Source organism: Exophiala oligosperma (assembly GCF_000835515.1).
Source record: "Exophiala oligosperma strain CBS 72588 unplaced genomic scaffold supercont1.5, whole genome shotgun sequence".
Lineage (NCBI taxonomy): Eukaryota > Fungi > Ascomycota > Eurotiomycetes > Chaetothyriales > Herpotrichiellaceae > Exophiala > Exophiala oligosperma.
This window is the reverse complement of record NW_015622822.1, coordinates 3,120,191-3,144,863: the sequence shown is the minus strand read 5'-3', so window position 1 is coordinate 3,144,863 and position 24,673 is coordinate 3,120,191. Positions and strand designations below refer to the sequence as shown.

The window sequence follows — 24,673 nt, the reverse complement described above, 5'->3', positions numbered from 1 at the left end:
GGCCCCCCGGGAGCCGTTGATGACTGCAGGATGGAGACTCCCTGGAAGCTGCTTTTGCTCCCCGGGCGAAGCTCTTTTCGTTAGGCTCGCAAGCTCAAAAGTTTCCACATATCACGGACATTCGGAAGGAGATTAATAACAAAAGCCCATACTGTACTCCGTACAGACCTGTCCTCTATGTAATTGTCGATGACATATTCGTGATATACTCGTGACATACATTTTATTTCCATGATACCATCAGTTCATTGTCTAGGTCCCCAAGCAGTACAAACACCCCTAGCTATTCTTTGATACGGATCGTCCTCGTCCTCGGCCACGTCCACAACCAGAAGAACAGAAGGGTACAAAACGCCCTCGAGGGAGTTACTTGATGCAGATAAGCACAAAAAGTATGTACCTGAAATAAGTATAGATGCCTAGATGGGTAAGGGAAGGACAGCCAGGCAATCAGACAAGAGAAGATACCAAGTAGGTAGGCAGGTACAGTATGTACAGAGGAAGAATTAAAAGGACTCGGCTATTCATGATTACCTACTACTCGCCTTCGTACCTGAGTACGAGATCAACCACAGACTCTGGGTGTCCCATTGTCGACTTGAACAACAACCAACTCCGCATTTTCACTCTCAATTCGGCAAATGGCTTAACTTCCGCATACAAGTGGCATACATAGCGTGAACATCAGACATACCCTCCGCAAACGACTTGTTTAATCTACCGACACCGAACTTGTTCTACTTGAAACACTTGCGTACGGATATCTATAGGTAGGTAGTTACAACAGCTACATACGGAGTAGGTGTAAAAATCAATCACCATGTCCACCACAGACACAATCCCAAACACCGTCCTCGCTTCAGCCACAGATCCCAATGGCACACCACAACCACCACCATCATCATCCACAACAACAAGACGTACATCCCAAAGGAGACCTCTCTTGACCCGATTCCGATTTTGGATCAAGATATGGCTAATGAAGAGTATGACCACTCTACTTTTCAAGGTTATGCGACTCGCGAACCGTCGTAAACTACGTCCGTTCTTACCGGATTATACAAAGAGGTACGACGTTAGACCTCATCTTGAAAATCGAATCTTTATTCCTCGTAACAACACCACCACCACCACCACCTCCAATCTCAGTCCTCAAAAATATCCCCTATTGATCACCATCCACGGTGGTGGTTTTGCACTTTGTGACCCCACCATCGACGACGAAATCAATCGTCATTTCGCCGACCTTCACTCCTTTGTCGTCGTGAGTGTCGATTACCAAAAATCCCCCGCCGTCTACTTCCCCGAGACGGTACACGACGCGGGGGCCGTCGTGTCGTCGGTCATCGAGGACCCTGGTCTGCCAGTGGACGCGTCGAGAGGAGTCACTGTCGCTGGCTTTTCAGCTGGAGGGAACCTGGCACTCGCCGTCGCCCAACTACCAGACGTCAAGGACAAGATCCGTTCGGTCGTCCCTTTTTATCCAGTCGTCGATTTCACCGGACTTTACAAGGGGGAATATCGCGACAGACCTGCCGTCACCGCGCCCGACGGGACGTCGACTACAAAACCAACCCCGGACATGCTCAAGAACTTGGGTCCTTTATTCGACTGGGCCTACATCAACCCAGGCACCGACCTGACCGACCCTCTGTTGTCTCCCGTATTCGCCACCAGGTCCCGACTACCACAACGCATCTTCTTCGTCACGGCAGAGTACGATTATCTCTGCCATGAGGCCGAGGTCATGGCCCGAAAGCTCGCCGGTTTCGACGACTACGCCACCATCACCTGGACCCCCGGTGCTGGCACGGGCGGCAGGGGAAGCCACTGGGAGCAAAACGGCGTCAGGTGGCGCATGGTCCCCGACGTGACGCACAGCTGGACGCACATGCCCCTGAAGGATGTCGAAGAAGAAAAGAAGAGGCGCGGGCACCTCGTCGTACTGTACAAGGAGGTGGCGGATTGGTTGAAGCAATGATAAACCTTCACGTTTGCGTAGAAACGAATCATCAATGCTAGGTATCTAATATACCCCGTACCCAGCCAACTATTACATTACAAAGGCGCATAAAAAGCGGGCTATTTTGTACAGGCAGTATCATTAATGACTTTGTCGGGACTTTGTTTTGTACTGGTCCATCTCGATAGAGTCTCGCCCGCCCCTGCTTCTGTACATATACCCCACGCACGGGTTAGTTGAACACATCCCTCCTTCCATTTGGGTAGCCTGGAACGCCTTGCTATGCACAATCACATCTTCCTACACATAATTCCAACCTTTTGATATTTTAGGCATATGCGCTTCCTGGAAAGTGCCTCCTGTCCACAATCCTATTGCCCTTCGACATCCGACATTCCAGCTCCCCTGAGCAGCGTAGGAATGTAGCTTCCAAAAAGGCCACCAAAGCATACCTCAACACTCGGGCGGGGTTGTAGATTCCGATACGAAGGGACTAGTCCAAGAAACCGTCACCAAAAGTTGGAGCTCGTAAAAGCGTATGAGCGTCAACACGCGCAACCATCATCCGCCGGCTTCTGGCTGTTGACCGCGACATCAATGACTAAAAGCAAGCAATCAGTACTTTGCGGCTCAACCTGGCTTGTTGCAATCCTTACCTTGTGGGTTAGGCTGAGTCTGATCTTCACCCTCCATCCCAGGCAAAGCCTGAGCAATTCTCCTAAATAGGGCCTTGACGTTGTGTCCGAGCTTTGCGCTCGTTTCCATAAAGATGGCGCCTGCTCTTTTGGCCTCCTCTTCACCTTGCTGCGTGGTAACCTCTCGTTTGCTGTCACCCAAATCCGTCTTGTTCCCGACCAACACAACGATCACGTCGTTGCCTCGTTCACCCCGAACATCATCGATCCATTTCCGCGTCTGTTCAAACGTCCTTTTGGAGGAAATATCATAGACCACAACGGCGACCGACGAGTCTCGGATATACGATGGAATGAGGGAGCGGAATCTCTCTTGGCCGGCCGTGTCCCAAAGTTGTAGTCGGACGGTGCGGTCTTCAAGGTACATGGTCTTGGAGAGGAAGTCGATGCCGATGGTTGCTTGGTATGTCGTGTCGAAGGAATCGTACATGAATCGTGTGATTAGAGAGGTCTTGCCGACTGTAGATTCAAAGTGAGCGTGTGAAATACGGTGTTGGGAGGAATCGGGTTAAAGCCATACCACTCTGTTCGCCCAGGAAGACGAGTCTGGTGACAAAGGGTCAGTAATCGACATCTGGCCATGCTCTCGAGGCATATACAGACTTGAACTTCTTCAAAGGGTTCGAATACGACCCTACAGCGCTTTGCGCCATCTTTGATGGTTGTTTATGACGGGGTTTTCTCGACGCAACTGACGGAAGGTGATCAAACAGAAATTGTTGGGGAGTCGGCTTCGGGGAAGGGATGTTCTTATCGTAAAGTCATGACATTCATGAACAAAGAATAAAATATTATAGCATGAAGTAGAATAAGGAGGGAGGAAAATAACTCCTGAGGACAAACAGCAGTTTGGATTTCAGGGTCAGGCACGAAATTAAAGCCCAACGGCAACTGCGGTCGAGATGCGATGCGGGTGGATGTGGTGGACTTTCGATGTCACAACCACTACGAGTACGATGTAGTTGGACGGACACTTGTTGCCGTAATATCTAGGTATCTACTGGAGTAACAGTTATTTCCTCTCGCCTCCAATGACTGCATTTTCAACAGTTATATGATCTCTGCACAATAATAACAAGTCAGAGTCCACCGGAATGACCCTCGTCCGGGTATCGTGACCCTCACCTACTCCGTCCGAAGTACTAGGAGACCTTAAAAAGCCACAAAAGGCCGGCCCGCCCAAAACCATCAACGACGCCCATTGGCTGCGCTCGAGGCTTTCGCTGCGATCTCTGCGAATTCGTTCATCCCATCTAGGAAATCGACCTTTGCTTCTGACTGAGAGGATATGATAGCACGGTGACCATGCGAGCATCACTGGCGCTGTTCAAGCGCTCCGCTTGGAAAGGTTTGTCGACACGAGTCCATTGTATCGATTGATTCCAGGCCGCTGAGATTTTTGACAAATACAGGACCGAACGTCGTACCGTTCGCAAACCTCAAACCTGCCGTCGCCGGCAAGACTCCTCCCGTCATCAAAACCCAAGCCCGAGCGGCCTCCATATTGCCCGCCTTCGTCGGATTACGGTTTGCCGTTCACAACGGGAAGAACTACCAGGAAGTCTACATCACAGAGGAGATGGTGGGAAGGAAACTGGGAGAGTTTGTCCCGTGAGTAGTGCCCAGTTCTGCCGCAGCTTTCGACATCAATCAGGACCTTTGAATCTGACAAGCTCGCTTTCAGGACGAGAAAACGATTCACATACAAGATGTCCAAGAACAAATAGAGCTATCCCCGAGGGTTCGTGTACAACATCATCATCCTTACGAGTGCTATATATGCCTTCCTTAAAATCGCGATCTGCTCTGTCAATATACAAAGGAGATCGATATCATATGGCGGAAACAAAAAGTGTATAAGAACTGCAAGACGGTAGAGGATGTTCAAATACCGGTCAAGCATTTATTGGCGTTAATGTAACGAGGCCAGGGACAAGGCCGGAGACAACTTGCAGCGTGATACCAGATTCTACAATACCAAAACCTCACCAAAAAGATGTTCTTACCCATTCTAAGCTTTTGGCCTTAGCGTTCATCTCGAGCATATTCGATCACTGACCCTGTGCGCACAGTCCAAACAGTCTGCTATCATGAAATCAGAACAACCACAGCCTTTAGGAGGGCGTAAGGGGACACGAGTTTATCGAATGATCCGTCACCCGAGTGGAGGGTCCACCCTTCGGAGTTGACGGTGAACTGTCCTTGCTGCTACGTTTGATGGAAGTAATCTGATCACGGAGCATGATCATGGCCGAATCAAAATCCCTTTTCAATGTCGAAATTTGCTGTTGGAGTTCTCGAATCTCATCCATCGCGTGACCAAAGCGCTTCTGCCATACAATGTCCTGATTCTGCAGATACGAGGGCGGCGGAGTAGCAGGGCTAGGGTTGGTCTTTGCGCCGCCTCTACGAGCAGGAGCTGGCGGCTCCCTAGTGTTGCTTCGTGGTGGGTGAACTGCCGGATAACTCAGGGTCTGAAAAGTCTCCTCCGACACCATGGGGCTTCCCCAACTAGCCGTACTGCTGCAGCTTGGTGTATAGTCTTCGTCGTCAAATCGCCATGGGATGTTGTCAAATGCGGTCTTTAACGATGACATGATGAGCTCGTTGCTGTTCATCTTTGTATCTATCCTCAGCCTGATGGGCACCCCCGGGGTAGGTGGAATGCTCTTGGCTGTCTGGAGACGAGTAATTGCTTGTTTGACGAGAGGCAAGACGTGGCCAAGCGCCCATTCACCAATGCCTTGGATCCAGGCCAAGAACTTATCGAAGTGAGCTTGCTTGCTGAGGTCGAACTGACACACGGGCGCCATACAGTATGCTTGTCCGTGGTCGATCCAATGGAGATTGAGCAGGGCGAAGCTGTTGTCGATCGTACATGAGAAGGCTACCGGCAATTCCGGCATCATATCACCTTTCCACGCCATTGCATAGAGCATCTGGAGCGCGCGAGCACTGAACGCACCCGCAACAGCACAGTGATTGTTTGCAGACTCGACCTGGTGTTGTTTGTTGCCATATGCTCGTTCAAACGTAAGAAATGGACAGTACATTGTAGCTCCTGGAGACACAAAACCAGTATCGAAATGCACTGTAGTGCCAGTTGCCTGGAGCCAGTGAGGCAGAGAAGCCAATTCCTTTGTTGTGAAAGCATGTGTTGAAAAGCCGCATCCGAGTCCAGGACGTGGGACGGATAGTTCGTAAAGGGGTCCAAGTTGGTGAACGACCCTCTCGGGCATTGCCTCTCGGCTGAAAGACGGTACCATGCACCGAGCTAGGCGTGATACTTTCTCAAGCGGTGGAAGTAGAGTTGGCGGAAACAATGGTGACGGGCCAAATCCTCGACCAGTCATCACCTGGTCCCAGAATGAAGACTTTTCGTTGTCGAATCGCGGTGTGCCCTCGTGTGCTGCTTCGACAATTTTGAGGAATGAAGTCGGGAGACACTCCTTGGGTGGGCTGTCGAGGATTCGGACGCCGTGGGAGACAAGTACTTCTTGTCGAAACGCACTCCATGGCAGGTGGCTTCCATCGAAGGAGGAAGGAGGCAAATCATCTGCTGATGAGGAACTAGGAGATTCACTTGAAAGAGACATGTCCGAAGTTGTTTGACGGGTACGATCTTGTGTGGTGAAAAAGTCCTTTCAGATAAGCGTGAAGAGTGAGTTAACGACAGCTCGCGCAGGCACAAATGTCACTGATTTGAAGCCATGAACCTTGAGATTTCAAGACAAAAGACAGGCGTGGAATAAGCACCAAGAGGGGATATTGCCATGATATGGCCCCAATTTAGAAGACCAAAAGCTGCAACGTAGATCTCCTAGACATGAGATATCTAACATGGCGTTTGATGAGAGTCCGGTTCTATTGGCCCGACCTTGCATTGATACACTCACTCTGCGCTTAGAGGACAGAACCTACGGGCCAAGATAGGAGGAATTCAGGCCCATGCAGGACTCCTGAACCAGAGTCCTGGGACATGCTGAATTCGGTACCTGGCTAGGTCTGCAACACGGGACGTGGCGCGTGCGTACGATACCTGAATGGTTGAGTTCTGGGGTCGACTCGGAGATCCATATAGTGCCATGGGGTGAGAATGCTCTTAAGCGGGTCGCTGGGCGCTTGAAGATGAAAATAGCAAAGAACAGCCACCAGTGATGAGGATGGCGGATGAATCGAAGGAGAAAGTGAGAGAAGAGGACATTAGAGCAATTACAAGCGACTAATTCGAAACGCTCTAGTTCGGCGCATATCTGATTTATCTGTCCAATCAAAACCGCGTTCAGACATTTCCCTCCAACAAGTCCCTAAACAGGCTCATTCACCCATTGTGCTGATCCTCTTCTATCGCGCTTCATGTTCTGTGCTGGTGAGGCATGTCAAGGATTAGCCAATAAGCATCGTCTTACGAGGGAACAAATGTTGAACTCTCTCTGCGAAGACCCAAGCGATCTGGTGACTCTCAACAGGTTGTGTTACAAACTTTGCTTTGATCCACACCTACCTGAAGATCATGCTGCACTCCCATATGCATACATGCCTTTTAGTCTCGTCCACACACATAAGAATCAGACTGCACGTGTTTAGCAGCACGTGCCGATACTGTGACGAGAGGCCAGATGATACGGAGTCGATCCTGCGCTGCAATAGCCGCATCGGCCGAGCGGTGGATGTTCTCGGGCAGCATCGATTTCGATTGACAATTAGGCTTACCAAATTGTCCTTGTTGTAGATGGAATCATCCTTTTTGCAAGTTCGCTTGAATCTTCCGCAAGGCGCTGTTGACCGTAGGAGAGACAAGTCGGAGGCACGATTGTGAATGGGGACTGAGTTCCAGCACATTCCTTCAGCTCGGTCAAAATGGCCAATGGTGACTTAGTTATGATCTTCCACCTAGACCCTCTCCGTTACACCACGCTGAGTACAGCATTCTGGAAGAGCTAATGTTCATTCACAGCCAAAAGCTTCTCTGCGGCTGCCAAGGTGGCATCGAAATCAATAGTCGTGTTGCTGTATTACCGAATAGTTTCAGATCAGAACGAAGATACACGGATAATCCCTGCGAACAATTGAAGCTGGATCAATCATCATCCGAATCATAGTCACCTAAATTCAAGCCAATAGGTTTTGTCGACGCTGTTGTTGTCGTGGGAACTGGTGATGCTGCTGCTGCTGCTGCTGCTGCCGCCGCCGTTGGCTGGGTCTTTCGTACGAGTCCAGGTACTAAAGGCTTCTTTGCTTTTTTAACCTTTTCGAATGAAGGTGGAGGCTGCGGCGTAGCATCTTCGTCGATCTGTTTCGAATTCTGTGCCTGGGCCTCGGTCGCTTGCTCTAGTCGGGCCTGAGCAACTTTGGTACTTTCGAAAGCTAAGCGGGCAGCTTCAGCATCCTCTCGCTCCTGCGCTTCTCTCTGCTCTCGCGCCAGATCCCGAACCTGAACGAGAATATCTTCTTCTTTGCTCCCTTTCTCTCCTCTCTCGATTCGGGCGTTTCTTTGCATGATTTCATCCAAGGCATCAGCGACCTGCATTTCACGCTTGCTCTCTTCCATTTTCTCTTCAAGCTCCTCCATGGCATTTCTTTCGGCGTTCTCTGCCTCCTCGGCTTCTTCCCTCTCGAGCCTGTCCAGCCGCTCTTCATCTGTTTCTTTCAACTCTGTGCTCTCCGGGTTTCGCCACGATTCGAAGTTTCGCTTAGCTCCTCTTTCGCAGGTGTAGTCCATGTTCTTTGGATCGGTCTTGAACGTAATTTCGGAGCTGCAGCGTGTACATCGAATGTAGAAGCGGTAGATGGTGATGTTGAGATATTTTTCGTCAGTCGTTTCTTTTCGAGCGTTGAACTTGCGGCCTTTGTAGATGTACTCGCCGCAAGAGGTACACTTCATACTGAAAGGAGCCATCAGTCGAACAGGAATAGTCTTCGGACCTGTAGGTCGTAGGTGTTTTGGAGTGCGACCGATCTTTGAAGGGTCAAAGTCGGGTGGGTAGTACTTTGTAAGCACTTTTCGTTCTGACATGGTGAGGGAAGGACTGCGTAGACTGGGGAGTAGATAAGTGAGAAGGGATTGGGCGAAGTGAAATAAAGGCCGATGAGAAGACAGCGTCAAGGGCAGTAGGTAGAGTATAGAAAGAGAAGATGGAGTTGGATAAAGAGAAATGTTGCCTGGTACTTTTTCAATCTAGATTATTTAATGGCGAGTACGTCAAATGATCCACGCCGCAGTTTCCCCCACATTTTCGCCTCTCACTAAATAAATCGCAGTCGCGCCCGGAATCAACAACAAACCCATGTCAACATTGAACATGAGATATTCATATTCAATACCGCCCACTGTGTAGCCAAAGACCTCAATACCCTGGCTTGACTTTGCTTCTGGTCATGGATACAGCATACAATCTTACTTAACCAACCTCACCCTCTCGGCTTCGACGACATGGACAAATACCTGAGGACTTGGAGACAAGACGCCCTGAACAAGGGCCAGAACGATGCGGCCATCTATATTGGTGACAAGGTCCTCGCCTTGACGAGTATGTGAGTGTTGGACATTCTGATCCGGACTCAATGTTGACTTGTACCAAGACAATGATTCCGATGCATTCTGGCTGGCACAGGTTCATTTTGGCAATAACAACTTTACACGCGCCCTCGGTCTGCTGTCCAGGAAAGATCTCATAGATCGGAGCCTGTCTTGTCGCTACTTGGCTGCACACTGTTACATAAAACAAGGACGATATGAACAGGCTCTCGATATTCTGGGCGAAGACAACCCAACCCATTTGGTGACAACTTCTCACAATGCTCGGAGGAAACTGGCCCACATCAACGGACATGCCTCAAGGAACGTTACGCACAGAGGGATCAGGGCTCAAAGAGATCGGATTGAGCTTAGCGAGGAACGAGAAAGAGACCGAGAATCGGAGAAAGAATTAAAGTTCCAGGCAGGCATGTGTTATCTGCGAGGCGTGTGCTTCGCTAAGCGGAATGCCTTTGACAGAGCCAGAGAGTGTTACAAAGATGCCGTACGGATAGATGTCCAGTGCTTCGAGGCATTTGATCAACTCATGAAGAACTCGATGCTGTCGCCTGCGGAGGAGCTGGCTTTTTTGGATGAGCTGGATTTCGACTCAATACGCATTGATGATCAGTCTCTGGCCCAGGAAGCCGCCCATTTCACGAAACTCCTCTACACTACGAGATTGTCCAAGTACTCTTCACCGGCCACGCTGGCAAACGCTACCGAGACCCTCTCGACTCATTATAACCTTGCCTCTAATCCCGACCTCCTCCTCACCAGAGCCGAAACATTGTACACCCAATGTCGGTTCTACGACGCTCTTGCAATCACGACAAGTATTCTGAACTCGCAAGACAGCTCAACAAGCTCCCTAGATGCTTACTCGAAAAATACGAATGCTTCTCTTGGTCACAGTCCACGTCTGTACCCTCTTCACCTTGCCCTTCTCTTCGAAACAGGAGCGAACAATACATTGTTCCACCTTTCTCACACACTGTCAACTCATGCCCCCCACGAAGCCTACACATATCTTGCTATTGGAACCTATTACCTGTCAACCTTTCGAATAGCCGAAGCGCGCCGTTTCTTCTCGAAAGCATCTTTAATGGACCCTCACTCCGCACCAGCTTGGATTGGCTTCGCGCACACCTTTGCTGCAGAAGGTGAACATGATCAAGCAATAGCTGCCTACTCTACTGCCGCGCGACTGTTTCAGGGTAGCCACCTTCCGCAGCTTTTCCTCGGAATGCAACATCTTGCCCTGAACAACATGCAGCTAGCGTGGGAGTACTGCTTAGCAGCGTTTGAAATGAGTAGCGGCACCATTCAAAGTGGCACAGAAGAGGAATTCTCCAATGGCATCTTCAACGGTACGACTAATCTAGGAGGCGACCCTTTAGTCCTGAATGAGATTGGTGTCATCTTATACCACCAGGCCAACCTGCCTGCCGCCGCAAAACTATTCCATAAATCCTTGGAACTAGCTTCTGAATTAGGATGTAATATGACTGCGTGGGTCGCAAGCAGGGCTAATCTGGCGCACACTTTACGCCGGTTGGGTCGATTCGAAGAGTCGCTGGCTGAATTCGACGAGTGTTTGAGAACAGCGACGGGAGGAGCGGCTCCAGCCTCAGCCTTTGAGCCTGGTAGGGGTATGACCGCTTTTGCAAATCTTAGCCTGAATGGCACAGGCATGGGTCTCACTCCGAGCGGAGCAGCCAGTGGTTACGATGAGCGAAACCTCATTGGAAGCATACACACGAGTAGAGGCTTGGTCCTTCTCAGCATGGGCGGGCGGACAAGAGAGGCCGTTATGGCCTTACATGAAGCCGTCCGAGTCCTCGGCGGTGACGCTGGTGGCGGTGGAGTTGCAGGAACACTGCTTTCTCGAGCCATGGAGTACTGGGCTCTCGAAGAGGATCTTGAAATGGACGATGAAGATTCTGCCTCACAAGCGGGGTCTGTCGTGGCTGCCAGAGGGAGTCTGAGATCTTCAAAACGAAAGGGCAAGGAAGTTGTTTCTACCAGGCCCTCCGCATCCACAAAGGGATTGAGCAACGAGCGCTTGATCGAGCAAAGAATGGATGGTGATGCAGATGACATGCTCGATGCCGCTCTAGGAACTGTACGATGAAGATCTGTTCGCATGACCAAATCTTGCCGCCACAGGTCACTGTTGAGGACCGATGGTTCAAAAACTTTGGATTCGAGCTGCAACAATTGGATAATCAGCAAGAAATCGAAGATGTTCCTTTTGAATATTCAAAAAGGGGGTAGTGGCAGTTTGCCAACGTCTTCCCGTCGGTGCCTTCAGGATATGGTGCCTTGGGCTGTTGAAGACGGTGGCTGTAACATTCCTGACGACGGAGCGTTCCGAGCATCCAGAGACGTCCAAAAACCGTCAACTGGGAGTTTTTTACTCTGTAGACTACGGGTGTAGACTCCTCGCCGTTGAATGTGAGGGAGCCATGCCACAGTATGTATGATCGAACGATATTGAATCGATGATTGTAAGCATAAGAAATACTGCACATACACCATCCATCATTGACAGAGTGCGACTTACAAGAGGGTAAACATCACCATTACACCGAGTGCCTCCATATGTAGTTGTTCAATTGTCCGCCGGGTTCCAGAGGTTGTGAATGTGAATGACGAGCGACGGGCTTTTTGTACAAGCTTTCAGTAGTCTTCCTAGGTTTGTGGTCTGTTGTTGGTACGGGGAGTAGTACTTGCAAAAGGACGTGGTGGTAAATCTCGGGGCTGATTATATATATACACAGTACTGACCTAGGGACACGGAGTAATACTGGTTCTCAATGTCGGATGGAGTGAGTAAACGCGTTCTTACTCTTAAGACTCTGACCAACATACCTCGGGTACACACACACGATCAGGTAATTTCAGGTGCTCGTTGATCGGGTTTTGTCTTCATTTCATCTAACACCTCTTCTAGGTGATGTGTGACAAACTCCAGGTAAAAAGGTGACTGGTCACTCCTATGTATATAGTAGGAGTACGTAGCAGTGCAATTCCACCCCAATTCAGATACAAAACACCGGGTGTTTGTTTTCTTTCTTGTTCACAACTCTGTACAATTTGATTGCCATGTCATATTTGCCACATGGCAAGGAACACGGTTCAAAACCAAGAACAAAAAAAAGACAAGAAAAATCATCATCGCTCATCATTTTCCTCCCCCTCAAGATGAGAAATGTCAAAAAAAGGGACTAGATAAAAAATACAAGAAGAGAAAAAAAAGAGAATCCCCGCTGCCTTTCCCTCTTCGAACCCCCCCTTCCTTTCCTTCCCGCCCATAAACAAACGCCTGTTCATCTCACAAAGCTGCAAGAGCAACATCATCATCACTTGGTGCCTTGTTTTCCGAGAACAAGGGCCACTCATACCATATTCGAGGGCGTAATTTCCCAGCATTCTTTGAAATGCCCCAAACCTGTAATTACAATTACTGGCCCAAAATCAAAGCCATGGCATCCACAACCCATCCATAGAACTGAGCTTCATGGGATCGGTAGCTCGACTCACGAGGTCCACCACATTCTGGCAGGCAGGCAAGACTCCTGTAGCGCCACTACCTTCGCCATTCGCAGCGCCTACACTTCCTTGCGTCTTGGACAATGCAAGAGCCCGGCGCACGATGAATTCGGCATTCTGTGCCACGAGTTCTCGAAGGTGCTGCCCTTCCATCTTGGCGTCATTCGAGTTGTGCGACCGACCGGCAGCCCAATTGTACATTTCATCTCGGACAAAGATGCTCAATTGCTGTTCCATTTCGTATCCTTGATCCTGCTCTGCCAGACATCGCGCAATTGCCATGAGTGAAGCGGTGAAGATGCCTTCGACCGCCAATGGACCCATGAGTGTTTGAATGTTGGGACTAAGTCTGAATGGCACGGCTTCAGGATTGTAAAAGTACGCTCGTCCCGAGTTCAGGTTAGGGAGCAGGTCGCTGGCCCAGATGTCGCCTGTCGAGCGAGAGATGGAGAACTTCATGGGGTACCGTGCCGACATGTGCATAATGTAAGTCATGAATGTGGTCGCGGCAAATTGATATGCGAATTGTCGCCGGAAAAGCCAAAAGTCCGCGAAACTCGGGTAAATGTCCTGGAAGTATCGCAGCGCAATAGTGTTCGGCACCCAACGCTCTTGAATGGTGTTGAAGATCTCGGTTTTCATCACTGCCACTTGATCGTGAGTGCGTGGCTGAGTCTTTTGTTGTTCGGCAATCGTGCGTGACTTTTCGAGGAGGAACAACATCGGGTCGTCTCGTGACATGCCTGGCGCTTGACGAACAAAGTCCTCATAGACGGACTGCAAGGTCACATATGAAGCATCGTCCTGAACAAGCCGGATATAGGGCGCGATAGGCACAAATATTGGCAGGTGGAAGTACAAATTGCGCCGGCGAGACTCCTTCCGCTTGGCCAGCGTCTGGTTAAAGATACGGAAGAGCTGGACAATGCGTTCTTCTCGTCGGACCTTGCCACCAGTGGGGTGCTGCACAGCGAACGGATGTAGCGAACCATCATGGCCACGAATGGTGAGTCGCCGATGGCAGATGCTGTTTCCTCGAACAAGCTCAACTGTAGGCATAAAGCGCTCGATGCGGACAAAGTCGGTGTTCTTGTCTTTGTGTTGTTGATATTGACCTGGCACCTCGACCGAATCGTCGAATTTGAGAAACTTGAACTCGCTCAAATGATGACTGTAGGCCTCAAGCGCTGCCCATTGTTGACGATGGTCGAGCTTCTGTTCGAATTTGTCTCTCCACCGTCGCAGCTTGTGGATGTACTCGTACATTGTTGGCTTGGTCTGCACGAAATCGGCTTCAAACGACTTGCGGATGTGAGCAGGAAGGACAGAAGTCACAAAACGGGCAATGTTTGCTTCCGTGGAAGGTGGCAATTTGGCACCTTCAGCGTAAGTGATCGGAGCCCTGCTGATGTAGGCTAAACCGTCGTTAAGCAGTGCCACAATGAGTCGATGCGCATCCTCGTCCGGTGGGCACTTGAAGTGCTTGGATAGTTGGTCAGTCATGGTTTCCATTGATAGAGCAAGCAATGGGAAAGCGGTCTTCAAGCCTGCCATAATCTCGTCTGTATGGTCCCATGGTTTCTTCGGCTCTTCTTTAGTCTCGGCTTCGGTTACACCATTCACGTTGGTCCCATTGGCCTGAGTCTCGCCATTAGGTTCCTGCTTAGGTTCTTGCTTCGGTTTTGGAGAGGTTGATCCTCGAGTTGTGGCTTCACCATTTGCAGTGCCAGGTCGGGAACCACTTTCAGACTTCTCAAGTTTGTCTTGTATGGCTTTCTGTTGTCGTTTCTGAGCCTCGAATTGTTTCTTCTTGGTCAAGAACTCCTCTCTGGTCGCGCGCAAGTTGTAGAAAAGGGCTTGCGGGAATGCCTTGGCAATCTTCACCAAGACTGATTTCGCAAGACGCGCCTCCTTATGCTCGAGACTACCAAGCAGTTGAGGCACAAATGTCGTCCAATACCAGACTGGAGTCTCGCCCTTGAAGTCTTCGAATGCTTTAGCAATGTGCCCTTCTTCGTCATCGAGACTCAGCAACCATAGGACCCGACTCAGCATCTTGCGGGACTTCGCACTCTTGTAAAGACCGGCAGCTTCGAGATAGCAACTAACAGCGTTGCTCGCAGCTTCGATGAGGCTAGGATTTTCTTTGAATTTGCGATCCGAGTACTGACCCCATTCTGCCCATGCCTTTGGCAGGCGTAGATCGTAATACAATGCTACGCCAAAGGCCTCATTCGCCTCTTCAGCATGTTGGAGCTTGGCCAGAAACATACCTTTGAGCGTGTAGAACTCGGCTTTCTGTTGTGCCCCAAAATAATTGAGGTTAGTGTTATTAATAACGTCCAGACCGTTGTTCAGTTCGCTCTTGTTCTGGTAATGACATTTTGCCTGTTCCCGAAGTTTGAGGAACGCCTCCTGAATTTCGATGTTGGGCAAAGTGTAGATCTTTCCCAACTGGTTGATACAGACTTCTGGCATCTGGTGTTTTCGTGCCACATGTGCGAACTTGTTGATAATCCAGGCAGTCTCGTGGTATCCCCGGAACGCATAGGAATTGTTGCCGACGTTGTTACCGCCTTGTGGCAAAAGTGGGAGATATGTCGAATTCACAAGTTGAAAAACATGCTGGCGCCAGGTGACGAGATCTTGCCATGCGTTGATGTCGTCCCAGATATTTGGTAAACGGTCTCTCCACGCCTGCAGGAGGAGTTTGACTTCTTGTGACTTGTTGTCAAGATTACGTTCGTTCGTAGACATCAAGCTATCGCAGATAACACTAGCATCGTGAAGTTCAACCAGTTGCTGGAAATTCTGGAGTATGGGTATGTGGGCGCCTGTAAGTCGTCTCGGGAGCTGGTGCCATTTCCGGATGGACAATTGAATGGCTTCATCACAAACATGCTGGAACTCGGCGCGGGAGACTTGCTTTGAATTGTACCGTAGCAACGCCATGAAGCCTTGGAAGAATGTACGTCTTGGAGTTGGGGCATCTGAGACGGACTTGATCATCGAATCCAGCTGGTTGCGATTCTCGTCTCCTGCCCAAGCTTCGTAATTTCTCCAGGCCGATTCCAAGAGGAGGTCGCCGAAATTTTCGTGCTTTGCAAATTCTCCCAGTATATCCCATTGCTGCAGTTTTTGCCCACAGATAATCCAATGATCTTCCCATAGGTAATACTCGCCTTGGGAGAACGGGACAACACCGGTTCTTGCTTTGACCTGCGCAGCCTCCCAAAGTTGTTGTGCCTTTTCCCACATTCCATGTTGTTCGTAAGATAAGGCTGCGTTGGTCTCCATGAACTTGCACCTACGTCGCCAAGTACCATAGAACAGGTCATCTTCTTGAAGGCCCGCATAGACCTCGACCAAGGCATCCAGATTGCTCTCCCGAACTTGGGGCGTATCAATAAGAGGGTCCACGGTCGACTCTTCCAATGAGATGAGGGCAGTATACCAAGCATCATACGTTCGGCCCAGGAATTTGAGGACGTGCGGTGGCACCTTAAAGCGCGGCCTTGCTCGAATGGCACCTTCCAGCAGCGCCTGCACCACATTGGGACGTAGATTGAGCTGTCTTTGGTGGTGCTCCCTAGTAAGAAGCGTAACCATGCCCTTCTCTAGGTCGAGGCGCTCGTCTCTGCTTAGTGCCGACCAGCACAGCGGGAAGAGTTTGACCCAGACGTCATAAGCCATACTGTCATCTGTGTGCTGAAGCTGGGTGATCGGGTCAAGGAGATCACGTACTTTAACTTCTTGAATGTCCTGGTTGAAACGACGTTGCGCCACAACGAGAGCTTCTAGACTATCCTCAATCAGGAGATCGTCTTTGCCTTGTTCTGGATTTACAAGGCCAGGCATGAATAGACTTGACATTGGGCACACGCGAACATCCTCGGGATGAAGTCGCGCAGGCATCGACATTTCCACAGAGCCCATGATGAGATGTGAAGCCTGCTTCAACCAGAATGAGTCTGCTAATGTGTCCCAATTTTGCAGAGTCAAGACATAGTTCAACCGATAACTGGCCGTCTTTGACAAAGCCCGGTTGAAGATATTCATGAATCGGTTGCGCATATCCACATCTGTTGCTCGTGTTCCAATTAGGAAGGCATGCTCCAAACGAACAGTCAATTCTGTTCTGGTCACTGTGGGATCTTCATAAATCTTGATCACCAGTTCCAGGAAGCGTTCAAGAAGGGTCTGATTCTGCCACTTCTCAAAGATAAGCATCTTGTGGAGCACCGCAGTCTTTTCCTTCAATGTTGGCCACGGTTCCGTCGAGTTGAACACCCATTTTTCAACCATATCCAGGACCTTACCACACATTTCAACGTTGAAGGATTTCTCAACAAGCGAAGCAAGCACGCTCAAAAAAGGCCGTCTCTGTTCATTGAGGTCCCCCATGCGGGAGGAGAGGATATCGATGGTCTTCTTGATCAAGTCCACGCCAAGGGCGAATTCGTAAGGATCCATGAGCGGTTCACCCATGCGCCAGCCCGGCGGCGGAGGTCCTGGTGGTATGATGTAGGCATTGATATGATCCTTGGCAAGCTTTTGTTGCAGTGCTTTCATAGCACCAGGGATATGATCATCAACCTCAGCAGGCCGCACCACGGAGAGGGTCCATAAATTGTTGATGGCCGATGTGTAATTGCCAGACGAGAGACCTTCCCCAATAAGCACCTTCGAATAACGTGTAGGGAAATCTGTTGGGGTTGAATCCAGCTCCATGGCGTCTTCGTCATCGCTTCGCTGTGTGGGGATGGCCTCAAGAACTCGACGAACCAAGGGAGGGGTTTTGTCGTCGTCGGTGACAAAATGTAAGCAATCCTGAACCTCTGGGTCATCCATTTTCAGAGGCTTTTCTAACAGTTTTTGGACTTTTTCCATGTGGTCGACGATCCATTCGTCTGTCTTGGTGCTCACTAAGATACGCATGACCTGTAACGCGTTGATCATGCATGTCAATTGCTTTTCATCTGCTTTGTCCGCCTTTTCGCTGCTCAGGAGTGGATCAAGAAGCTTTTCGTAAAGGCCGACATCGACATCGGCCCAAAGATTCGGAGCCAGGAGATCTCGGAGCAGCTGCACAGCTTTCTTGCACATCTCGTTCGGCAGAGGCTGTTGTTGAGCTTTTTGCATTGATTTAGCCTTAAGTTCGGACGCCGGAACAGGATATCGTTCGGGTAAGGATGTGATGAAGGTAATCATGTATTTCACAACAAGAGTGCGATGCTCTATTGGAATCAGATACTCAGTCCTTTCCTTCGTCGATGGAGGTGCTAGAACGGGAGTGCCTGAAGAGTCTCGCTTCCGTGAGGGTGTAAGCTCAGCGGTGGACTGCAACGGAGATCCCGCAGAAACTCGCCTCGACTCCCACTGCTGTATCAAGCCAATAAGGGACAACGCGAGCTTTTTGTTCTCATTTGATGGGTTAGGAGGTGGAGCGATCTTGTGCAACATTTGAACGATAGTGGGGATGAAGAATTCTCGTGATTCATAAAAGAGGTCGGGTTGGCGGACGATAAAGTTGAAGATGCTCTGAACTTGCTGAAGGTTGCCGGTTTCCTCGTTCAAGATCTTCCGTGGTAGACGGGCCCAATGGGGAGATCTCTTGTCACCAGGCGCGTTGGCTCCCATCCTGGCAGGTAAGACTGGAGCGAGAACTTCCAGTGCTTGTGTTACCAAGGTTTTGCCTTCGTTCTGGTGGGCTTTTAGCAGTTGGTTGTAGATTTGTACAGCAACTCTTTGAGGCGTGTCGTAGGATCGAATAAAATAGCAAATGAGCACGTATGCAGCATATTTGTTGATGACGTCTTCCAGTTTAATGTGACCCCACGAGTATTTGATGATATCCTTACGATCTTCAGATACTTCGTCTTTGTGATACTTCAGAACGAAAGAAGAAAGTTGTAGTGCTTCCATCCGAGAGTGATCAATGCCCGGCTGTGATGAATCGTCGCCTACTTCGGAAGCTGCAGGCTTCCACAAACGCTCCAGGAACAAGTTGAACAGTTTCGTGTCGCTGATGCTGCCGGCTTGATTGTTCTCACGCCGAGTATTCTGAATGTCTCGTGCCATTATTGGGTTGACCACGTTGTGCAGGAGGAATGTTTTGACTTTCTGCGATCCTGCTTTCTGTGCGTAAATTTCGAGGCATCTTTCAATGATGTTAAACCGTCGCTGGGTCGAGTCATCAGTGATGATGGAGTTGAATAGATATTGCGATAATTTGAGTGGGGTCTTGATTTCTCCTTGTGCTGACGCAGAGAAGAACTCCATCATGAAGTCGAGATCTTCCGGCGCGGATGAAAGATAAGAAGTCAGAATGTCCATTACCCGGTCACCTGTTTGTTCAACTCGCAGTCGCTGTTGAGGTTGCAAAGTGTCCGCACGTAGTCGACCCTCTAGCTCTTGGCCTGCGGATAGCACCTTTGCGCGAAGCTGTGGCTGTTCGCTCAACCAGTCTTTAGCAGCATCAGAAGAGCAGATTGAATGGATGACATAGATACCATTGATTGCTGCGGTATCTCCGTCCTGGCCTTCTTCTGCCTCGAAGGCGGCCTTGACCAAGGCTTCGGATTCGTTCATGACGAATTTGCGTAGATTCGCACTCAAGTCGGAGGCAAGTATCTGCCCGAAAAATCTTCCATATTTCTCTTCCTGTAAGCGTGATTGAAAGAAGGCCCATGTCTCTTGGGGATACTTGTCCAGGTAAAGAATAAGAGGCTGGCGAAACGGACTGGCCACTGTGCGGCGCAGCTTTGACTCTAAATCTAAAACGCTGTCCACGAGATCTGCCATAAAGCTCGTAGCAGCCGAAGGGAGAAGATGAAAGATGTTGAAAATCGCAGTCACAATCTTCATCTGTGGATTCTGCTCAATTAGACCAAATGAGACCTTTTGGAGGAGCTGCTCTTCGGCGATGACTTTCATGTGTTCGAGGAGTCGTGCACCTATTTCGACTTTGAAGTAGTTCGTCAACAAGGTTAACAAGCGAGCGAGACCTTCGAGGCCGGCAACAGTAAGTCGCTTTGAATCTTGCAAATTCATCAGAATCGGTCTCAAACCATTCTGCAAAAGATCTTTTGGCAATTTGGCGGTCTGAACTAGGACCTTCTCCAGTCCCGCGTTGGCAGCATCGATGATTTCGGGGGATTTCGAGTAGAGCAGTTTGAAGAACACAGTGATGATTCTAGCTCGACTCGTGTTCTGTGGCCCGGTAGCAAAGTCCGGCAAACTCATGGCCAATGACAGGAGTTTGAGACACGAAACCCGGAGATTGACAATAAGCTGGGCATTGTTGTACTCATCAGGTTTAGGATGTAGGATTTCGGCATCAGCATCCGCAAGGGCCAAAGACTCCATCATCAGACGGTTCAACTGATCGTTCAAGGGGACAAAATCGTGTCCGAGCCCGAGGCAGTAGGTTATCGCATCGATGAACCCAGTTTGTGACAAGAACGGCAGCGCTCTAAGCGGCTTGTTGAATATGGGTTGCAGAAGTCTTTCTTTGACCGGAGCGATCAACTCGTGGACGTCCACGCCTACCACTTCGGCCATGGTCGAGAAAGCGCGTTGTGCGGTTTCTCGGGCATGCTTATTCATGTGCGAAAGTTCAACACTGAACGTCACAGAAAGTGCATGGATCGTGCTCTTCTCATTGACCAACATTTCTCGGGTCTGTCCAACGCAGACTTTGCGCAGAATGAACTCGAGCGTTTCTTGGGCCATGATGCGAGTACTGGCGGGAAATTCCTGTGGAGTATCTTTGATGACAAACAAGAGAGCCCTGATAATCTCAAGCTGCTTGCTGTGTAAAAAGGCATTGCCTAGTGCCAATTTGGTGATCACCAGCTGGATGCCGAGAGTCGCACCGGCCTTGGTGAACCATTCGACCTCACGACATCTGTGACAGAAGGTCGAAATTAGATGCGAGAAGAATGGCAATCTAGCAGCCCTCTCTTCACTACCAAATATGGTTCGAGCAGTGTCGACAACTGCAAGCAGAGACGTCTCTGCAGCTTCCCGGATAGTGACGTTGTCCGATGCCAGACAGTGGCATATCACATCAGCCAGTGTTCGAGTGCTGAGATGTACCGCCCCTTCCCCTGAATTGACATCGAACTCTTTCATCTTTCGACCTGCATCACACAAGGATTGTCCTAATTCGACGATTGTGAAGTGACGAGACACATTAGTGATGAAAGAGTCAGCTTGAGATTTCAAGTCGGGTATGGTGGTAGCAGCGAAACAAGCCTTCAGCAATTTCTTCAGGCTTTCTTCCTGTTCTCGACGTTTATGGACTGATTTGCCAAGGTCATTGTGAGTCAGCATGTGAGTGTAGGTAGAGAAGCGTCGAGAGACAAGATCATTGGCTTCAAGACGAAGCAAGGCTGCAAAATCATCAGGAAGGTTGTCAAATCCAATCAAGAGCTTGACCTGATTGCTGATTAGCTTGAACGATTGCTGCTTGTAATAAAGATCCAGAGATTTCTTTGAGGGATTCTTGGCGGTCTCGCTGAGTCTTCGGATTGCGAGATCGACCCCAGTTTCGAGGGGAAAGGCGCGATCACGGCTGGTCTCAATAAGTCTGATATCGAAACTAGGGTCGTCGTCGGTATACCGTTTGTAAGCAAGCTCATGAGGATGGTTAAGAAACTTCCTGTTTCGGCCACCAAGTTTTCCAAGTATTCTCATGGTAGTATGAGAATGGAAGTGCTGATAGGGTTGTGGCTGAAGGTGCTCAAACAAAGCCGCCATCAGTTCATCCATGATTGGCGCCATGATGGGATCAAGGTAATCTGCGGTGAGATTATCAACACAGAGCTCCAGTGTGCGTAAACCTTGGCCAACAAGATCGGGACCCGCCCGAAGTGCAACCACAAGAGGTCTCATTAGGTGATTGAGATGCGGTAACAGGTGACTGAGTCTCGCGGGCACAGTAAGCGTAAGCTCGACGTATAAATCCCTATCATGAGGATCTCTTGCACCCTGCAGCAGGTGATTGAATGTTTCCAACAGCATTTCTAGCAAGGGAAGAATCTCCTTGTACAGAAGTTCAAATCGACCACCACCAATGCTCCTGAAGAGGGAACGCAACAGGATAAAGTAATGAATCGGCTTTTCAGCTGTCACGCTCAGCTGTACACATTGTGTGATGATCTTAGTGATATGAGGCAAGAGGACTTGCTCATTATGCGTCGAAAAGAGCGTGACTGCCATGAAGGATAACTTGAACATTCGCAACAGTATCGACGAGCGGACTATATCGGAAGATCCGACCTCGGGAAGTTTGTCCATGAGGTACTGCAAAACCATCCCGGCAAATGCGGGAGAAGTTGCTTCGCTGGCCAGGAAAAATTGGGGTAGGTGAAGTAATGCAGTATGTTCGAACATCAGATCGTGTAAATACGGGATTTCAGCTTGGAACACCTCGTGGAATGTCGCAGGGTCAATACAATGAAACACAGTACCGAAGCTCTCCAACAATTCCTTTTCCTCACGAGTCATTTGAGCCATGGAATGACTCGCCATGAAGTCGACAGGGGAAGAGTACTGTAGATCAGGCGTTGGGGCTTCGGCACTGTAGTAACGAAAGACTCGAGCACCCTCGTGAAAAAGCTTCGTGATCACGCGTGTCTCCTCAGCATTGTAGCCAAAAGAAACTTCGGCCCAGTTCATGGGAATGCTCGCTGCGTCGACATTGAGCCCAGGAGGATTACAAGTCTTCAATTGGTAGAACATGTTCTTGAGCCCATTAACAAGGTTCTTGAACAAGAACTTGTTGTCGACAACGGGTTCAGCGCCACGATCACGTGGGTTGGATGTTTTGATGGGCGCAGCGTAGAAAATGTCTACCTCGTCCCAGTCTGGCACTTCGTTTTTGTCATCCATATACATTTCTGGCTGTATGTCCTTTGATTTCTCGATGTATTGCTTGCTCAACTTGACAGCATTGTTATACTGATAGTTCATCGCCGCAAACTTGTCGCCTATGGCATCAAGGATCATTATGAGGAAATAGCGCGCATCTTCCTTGTTGTCCAATTTAGTGATGCTCTCAGCCATGTTGAGAAGCAACTTGGCGCTCATAGTCTGAAAGCTCGTGCCAGGGAAGTTGTCATGAAGGTTCTTCGTGTAGACCTCAATCGTTTTGCGGATCTGATTGCGATCGAGCGAATCCCGGACATGGTGAATAAGGTCGGCAAGCATACTGTATGCTAAAGGTCGCATAGTTTCGTACACTGTTAGACCGGTGCCAATCAGAATACGTTCATCCAGCAGCTCGTCTATCTTGTTCAAGAAGACCTTGCGATAGTTGAAGTTGATGATGTGACGTATCGCAACAAGTAATTCCTTCCGGGCTCCGGACTTCTCACGCGGGCAATCCTTAAGCAGGCGAACCACGATGGCGGGGAGGGAGGGTAGGAAATCCGTCAATTGATTCGCGTAGACTCTCAAGAGGTATGCCAGGAAACTCATAGTTTTGACCTGCGCCGTGATGAAGTCCCCATACGCAGCTCTATTCTTGATCTCCTTGCAAACTCCTGTGAATATGGTCTTGTTTGCCGCAGCTTCAGCATGTGCTCTTTCCTGTGGTTTCGCCTGTAGTAGAAGAATTCCCTTTATAGATGGGACGAATTTTTTGACATTGGCTGGAACTGAATTTCGGTGGGCTTGGAATATCGAAACCACGATAATGGGACACTCCGAGAGGACTTTGAAAGAATGCATGCCCTTCGCCAATGGATGATGTTCTCTTTTTTCAGTGCCTGGATCTGACACAGTGGTCGCTGGAGACCCAGGTCTTGGGGACTGTAGGTTCTGGCCGGGGGGATTGGGCGTAGAGGAGGAACCCTGGGAATGAGGCGGCGGTGAGTCGAAGGTGTCACGAACAACCTGATCCATCATCTCAAACATCTCTTGAATCAGATCCAGAAATGGTTGAACTTTAGAGACTGTCGCTTGCTGCTGGTGACGCTCTAGATCCATGATTGTCTTCAAACACAGAACTGCGTTGTCCTCATTCTCAACCCGCACCAGTTCCATCAATGTATCAACCATGTCCAGCGCATAAGGTTCAACTTCAGGCGGGCCATGCTGGAGTCTATGGAGGATCTCAAGGATCTGGTTCCGTAGGATGTGTTCAAAGGAGGTAGGGTTGAAGTCTGGCTTGCCTTCGAGTATCTTCTTGAACACAGGCCAAAGTTTGGACAGGAACTTCGTGAAAACCGCTGGAGGAGAGCACAAAGTCTCGATGGAATCGCGTAGATCAGTGGCTACATTGGCCTTTACTTTCGTGTCTGTCAAAGCATGCGAGTTAGTATAGTCGTACGTGAAGCCGCCCAAGAAGACAACTTGCCTGTCTTTGGATCTGAAAGCCTCGTAGCATAAAATTCAATTTTCTGGGAGGCGTCCATGTTGCAAGATGATCCCGATGGCCACTCTGACTACACCAGGTAGGAGAGAGATCGAGTATGGACTGCGCCAGGATCCTGAGGCGTCTTCATAAGGGCTCGAGACTCAAAAGACCCATTGGCATTTGGAAGAGGAAGAAAATGGTCGGCGTATCAATTGGGTAGAGAACGTCGAAGTGCAAGAATAAGATTATGTAGAAACTGCCCTCGGCCAACTTCTATGCACTTTAGGAAGAAAGAAAGGGTAGAAATGGGCGAAGTGCCTCGTGGCTTGAAGGGAGCCTTTGATATTGTCTGGTTCTTTTGCACAATTGGAGACCGAGAGGAAGAATCGCAATCGCGAATGCGGGAGAGTCGCGAGCCAAATCCAAATGACGCTATATCTTGAAAGGGAATAGCGTGAACATCAGTCACTTACTTTCAGCCATTCAGGTCTCCCAGAAAGCAGAGTTGTCTGACATTTACTTGTTCCAATTGACCAACCAGAGACAGTGTATCACTACGACAGTGACGGATTGAGTTG

At 49.5% G+C, this 24,673-nt stretch overlaps 7 protein-coding genes across 8 annotated transcripts; 3 read left to right on the top strand and 4 right to left on the bottom strand.

Annotated features, from left to right (window-relative positions):
• The first annotated feature begins 129 nt into the window (after positions 1 to 129).
• PV06_06427 (uncharacterized protein) lies at positions 130 to 2,422 on the top strand. The gene has a single exon (XM_016407541.1). The coding sequence runs from the start codon at positions 821 to 823 to the stop codon at positions 1,979 to 1,981; it is 1,161 nt and encodes a 386-aa protein (XP_016263145.1). The 5' UTR covers positions 130 to 820; the 3' UTR covers positions 1,982 to 2,422.
• PV06_06426 lies at positions 1,960 to 3,669 on the bottom strand. 2 transcript variants are annotated; one of them, XM_016407539.1, is made up of 4 exons: positions 3,262 to 3,669; positions 3,179 to 3,204; positions 2,620 to 3,117; positions 1,960 to 2,564 (listed from the first exon to the last, which is right to left on the bottom strand). In XM_016407539.1, the coding sequence occupies exons 1-4, from the start codon at positions 3,309 to 3,311 to the stop codon at positions 2,509 to 2,511; spliced, it is 630 nt and encodes a 209-aa protein (XP_016263143.1). In that variant the 5' UTR covers positions 3,312 to 3,669; the 3' UTR covers positions 1,960 to 2,508. The 2 variants fall into 2 exon arrangements, with proteins under 2 accessions (XP_016263143.1, XP_016263144.1); XM_016407540.1 differs by having other exon boundaries at positions 3,179 to 3,669.
• Positions 3,670 to 3,684: 15 nt separating this feature from the next.
• On the top strand, positions 3,685 to 4,843 carry PV06_06425 (uncharacterized protein). Its single transcript, XM_016407538.1, has 3 exons — positions 3,685 to 4,006; positions 4,071 to 4,269; positions 4,343 to 4,843. Exons 1-3 carry the CDS (start codon positions 3,964 to 3,966, stop codon positions 4,383 to 4,385), a joined length of 285 nt encoding a protein of 94 aa, XP_016263142.1. The 5' UTR covers positions 3,685 to 3,963; the 3' UTR covers positions 4,386 to 4,843.
• On the bottom strand, positions 4,493 to 6,821 carry PV06_06424 (uncharacterized protein). The gene has a single exon (XM_016407537.1). It carries the CDS (start codon positions 6,252 to 6,254, stop codon positions 4,773 to 4,775), a length of 1,482 nt encoding a protein of 493 aa, XP_016263141.1. The 5' UTR covers positions 6,255 to 6,821; the 3' UTR covers positions 4,493 to 4,772.
• Positions 6,822 to 6,846: 25 nt separating this feature from the next.
• Positions 6,847 to 8,809, bottom strand: PV06_06423 (uncharacterized protein). The gene is made up of 2 exons (XM_016407536.1): positions 7,163 to 8,809; positions 6,847 to 7,024 (listed from the first exon to the last, which is right to left on the bottom strand). Exon 1 carries the CDS (start codon positions 8,672 to 8,674, stop codon positions 7,739 to 7,741), a length of 936 nt encoding a protein of 311 aa, XP_016263140.1. The 5' UTR covers positions 8,675 to 8,809; the 3' UTR covers positions 6,847 to 7,024; positions 7,163 to 7,738.
• Positions 8,810 to 8,963: 154 nt separating this feature from the next.
• On the top strand, positions 8,964 to 11,491 carry PV06_06422 (uncharacterized protein). The gene is made up of 2 exons (XM_016407535.1): positions 8,964 to 9,188; positions 9,241 to 11,491. The coding sequence occupies exons 1-2, from the start codon at positions 9,092 to 9,094 to the stop codon at positions 11,307 to 11,309; spliced, it is 2,166 nt and encodes a 721-aa protein (XP_016263139.1). The 5' UTR covers positions 8,964 to 9,091; the 3' UTR covers positions 11,310 to 11,491.
• Positions 11,492 to 12,007: 516 nt separating this feature from the next.
• Positions 12,008 to 24,466, bottom strand: PV06_06421 (uncharacterized protein). The gene is made up of 2 exons (XM_016407534.1): positions 24,096 to 24,466; positions 12,008 to 24,036 (listed from the first exon to the last, which is right to left on the bottom strand). Exons 1-2 carry the CDS (start codon positions 24,151 to 24,153, stop codon positions 12,656 to 12,658), a joined length of 11,439 nt encoding a protein of 3,812 aa, XP_016263138.1. The 5' UTR covers positions 24,154 to 24,466; the 3' UTR covers positions 12,008 to 12,655.
• Between the last annotated feature and the right edge of the window lie 207 nt (positions 24,467 to 24,673).

Bases quoted from the DNA above. Each gene is read 5' to 3' on its own strand.
- PV06_06423 (XM_016407536.1), bottom strand. From the start codon at position 8,674: ATGTCAGAACGAAAAGTGCTTACAAAGTACTACCCACCCGACTTTGAC.
- PV06_06426 (XM_016407539.1), bottom strand. From the start codon at position 3,311: ATGGCGCAAAGCGCTGTAGGGTCGTATTCGAACCCTTTGAAGAAGTTC. The intron at 3,205-3,261 runs GTCTGTATATGC...CTTTGTCACCAG, and splicing joins AACCCTTTGAAGAAGTTCAA to ACTCGTCTTCCTGGGCGAAC. The intron at 2,565-2,619 runs GTAAGGATTGCA...GCTTGCTTTTAG, and splicing joins GACTCAGCCTAACCCACAAG to TCATTGATGTCGCGGTCAAC.
- PV06_06425 (XM_016407538.1), top strand. From the start codon at position 3,964: ATGCGAGCATCACTGGCGCTGTTCAAGCGCTCCGCTTGGAAAG. The intron at 4,007-4,070 runs GTTTGTCGACAC...TGACAAATACAG, and splicing joins CAAGCGCTCCGCTTGGAAAG to GACCGAACGTCGTACCGTTC. The intron at 4,270-4,342 runs GTGAGTAGTGCC...GCTCGCTTTCAG, and splicing joins AAACTGGGAGAGTTTGTCCC to GACGAGAAAACGATTCACAT.
- PV06_06422 (XM_016407535.1), top strand. From the start codon at position 9,092: ATGGACAAATACCTGAGGACTTGGAGACAAGACGCCCTGAACAAGGGC. The intron at 9,189-9,240 runs GTATGTGAGTGT...ACTTGTACCAAG, and splicing joins CAAGGTCCTCGCCTTGACGA to ACAATGATTCCGATGCATTC.
- PV06_06424 (XM_016407537.1), bottom strand. From the start codon at position 6,254: ATGTCTCTTTCAAGTGAATCTCCTAGTTCCTCATCAGCAGATGATTTG.
- PV06_06421 (XM_016407534.1), bottom strand. From the start codon at position 24,153: ATGGACGCCTCCCAGAAAATTGAATTTTATGCTACGAGGCTTTCAGAT. The intron at 24,037-24,095 runs GCAAGTTGTCTT...ATGCTTTGACAG, and splicing joins GCTTTCAGATCCAAAGACAG to ACACGAAAGTAAAGGCCAAT.
- PV06_06427 (XM_016407541.1), top strand. From the start codon at position 821: ATGTCCACCACAGACACAATCCCAAACACCGTCCTCGCTTCAGCCACA.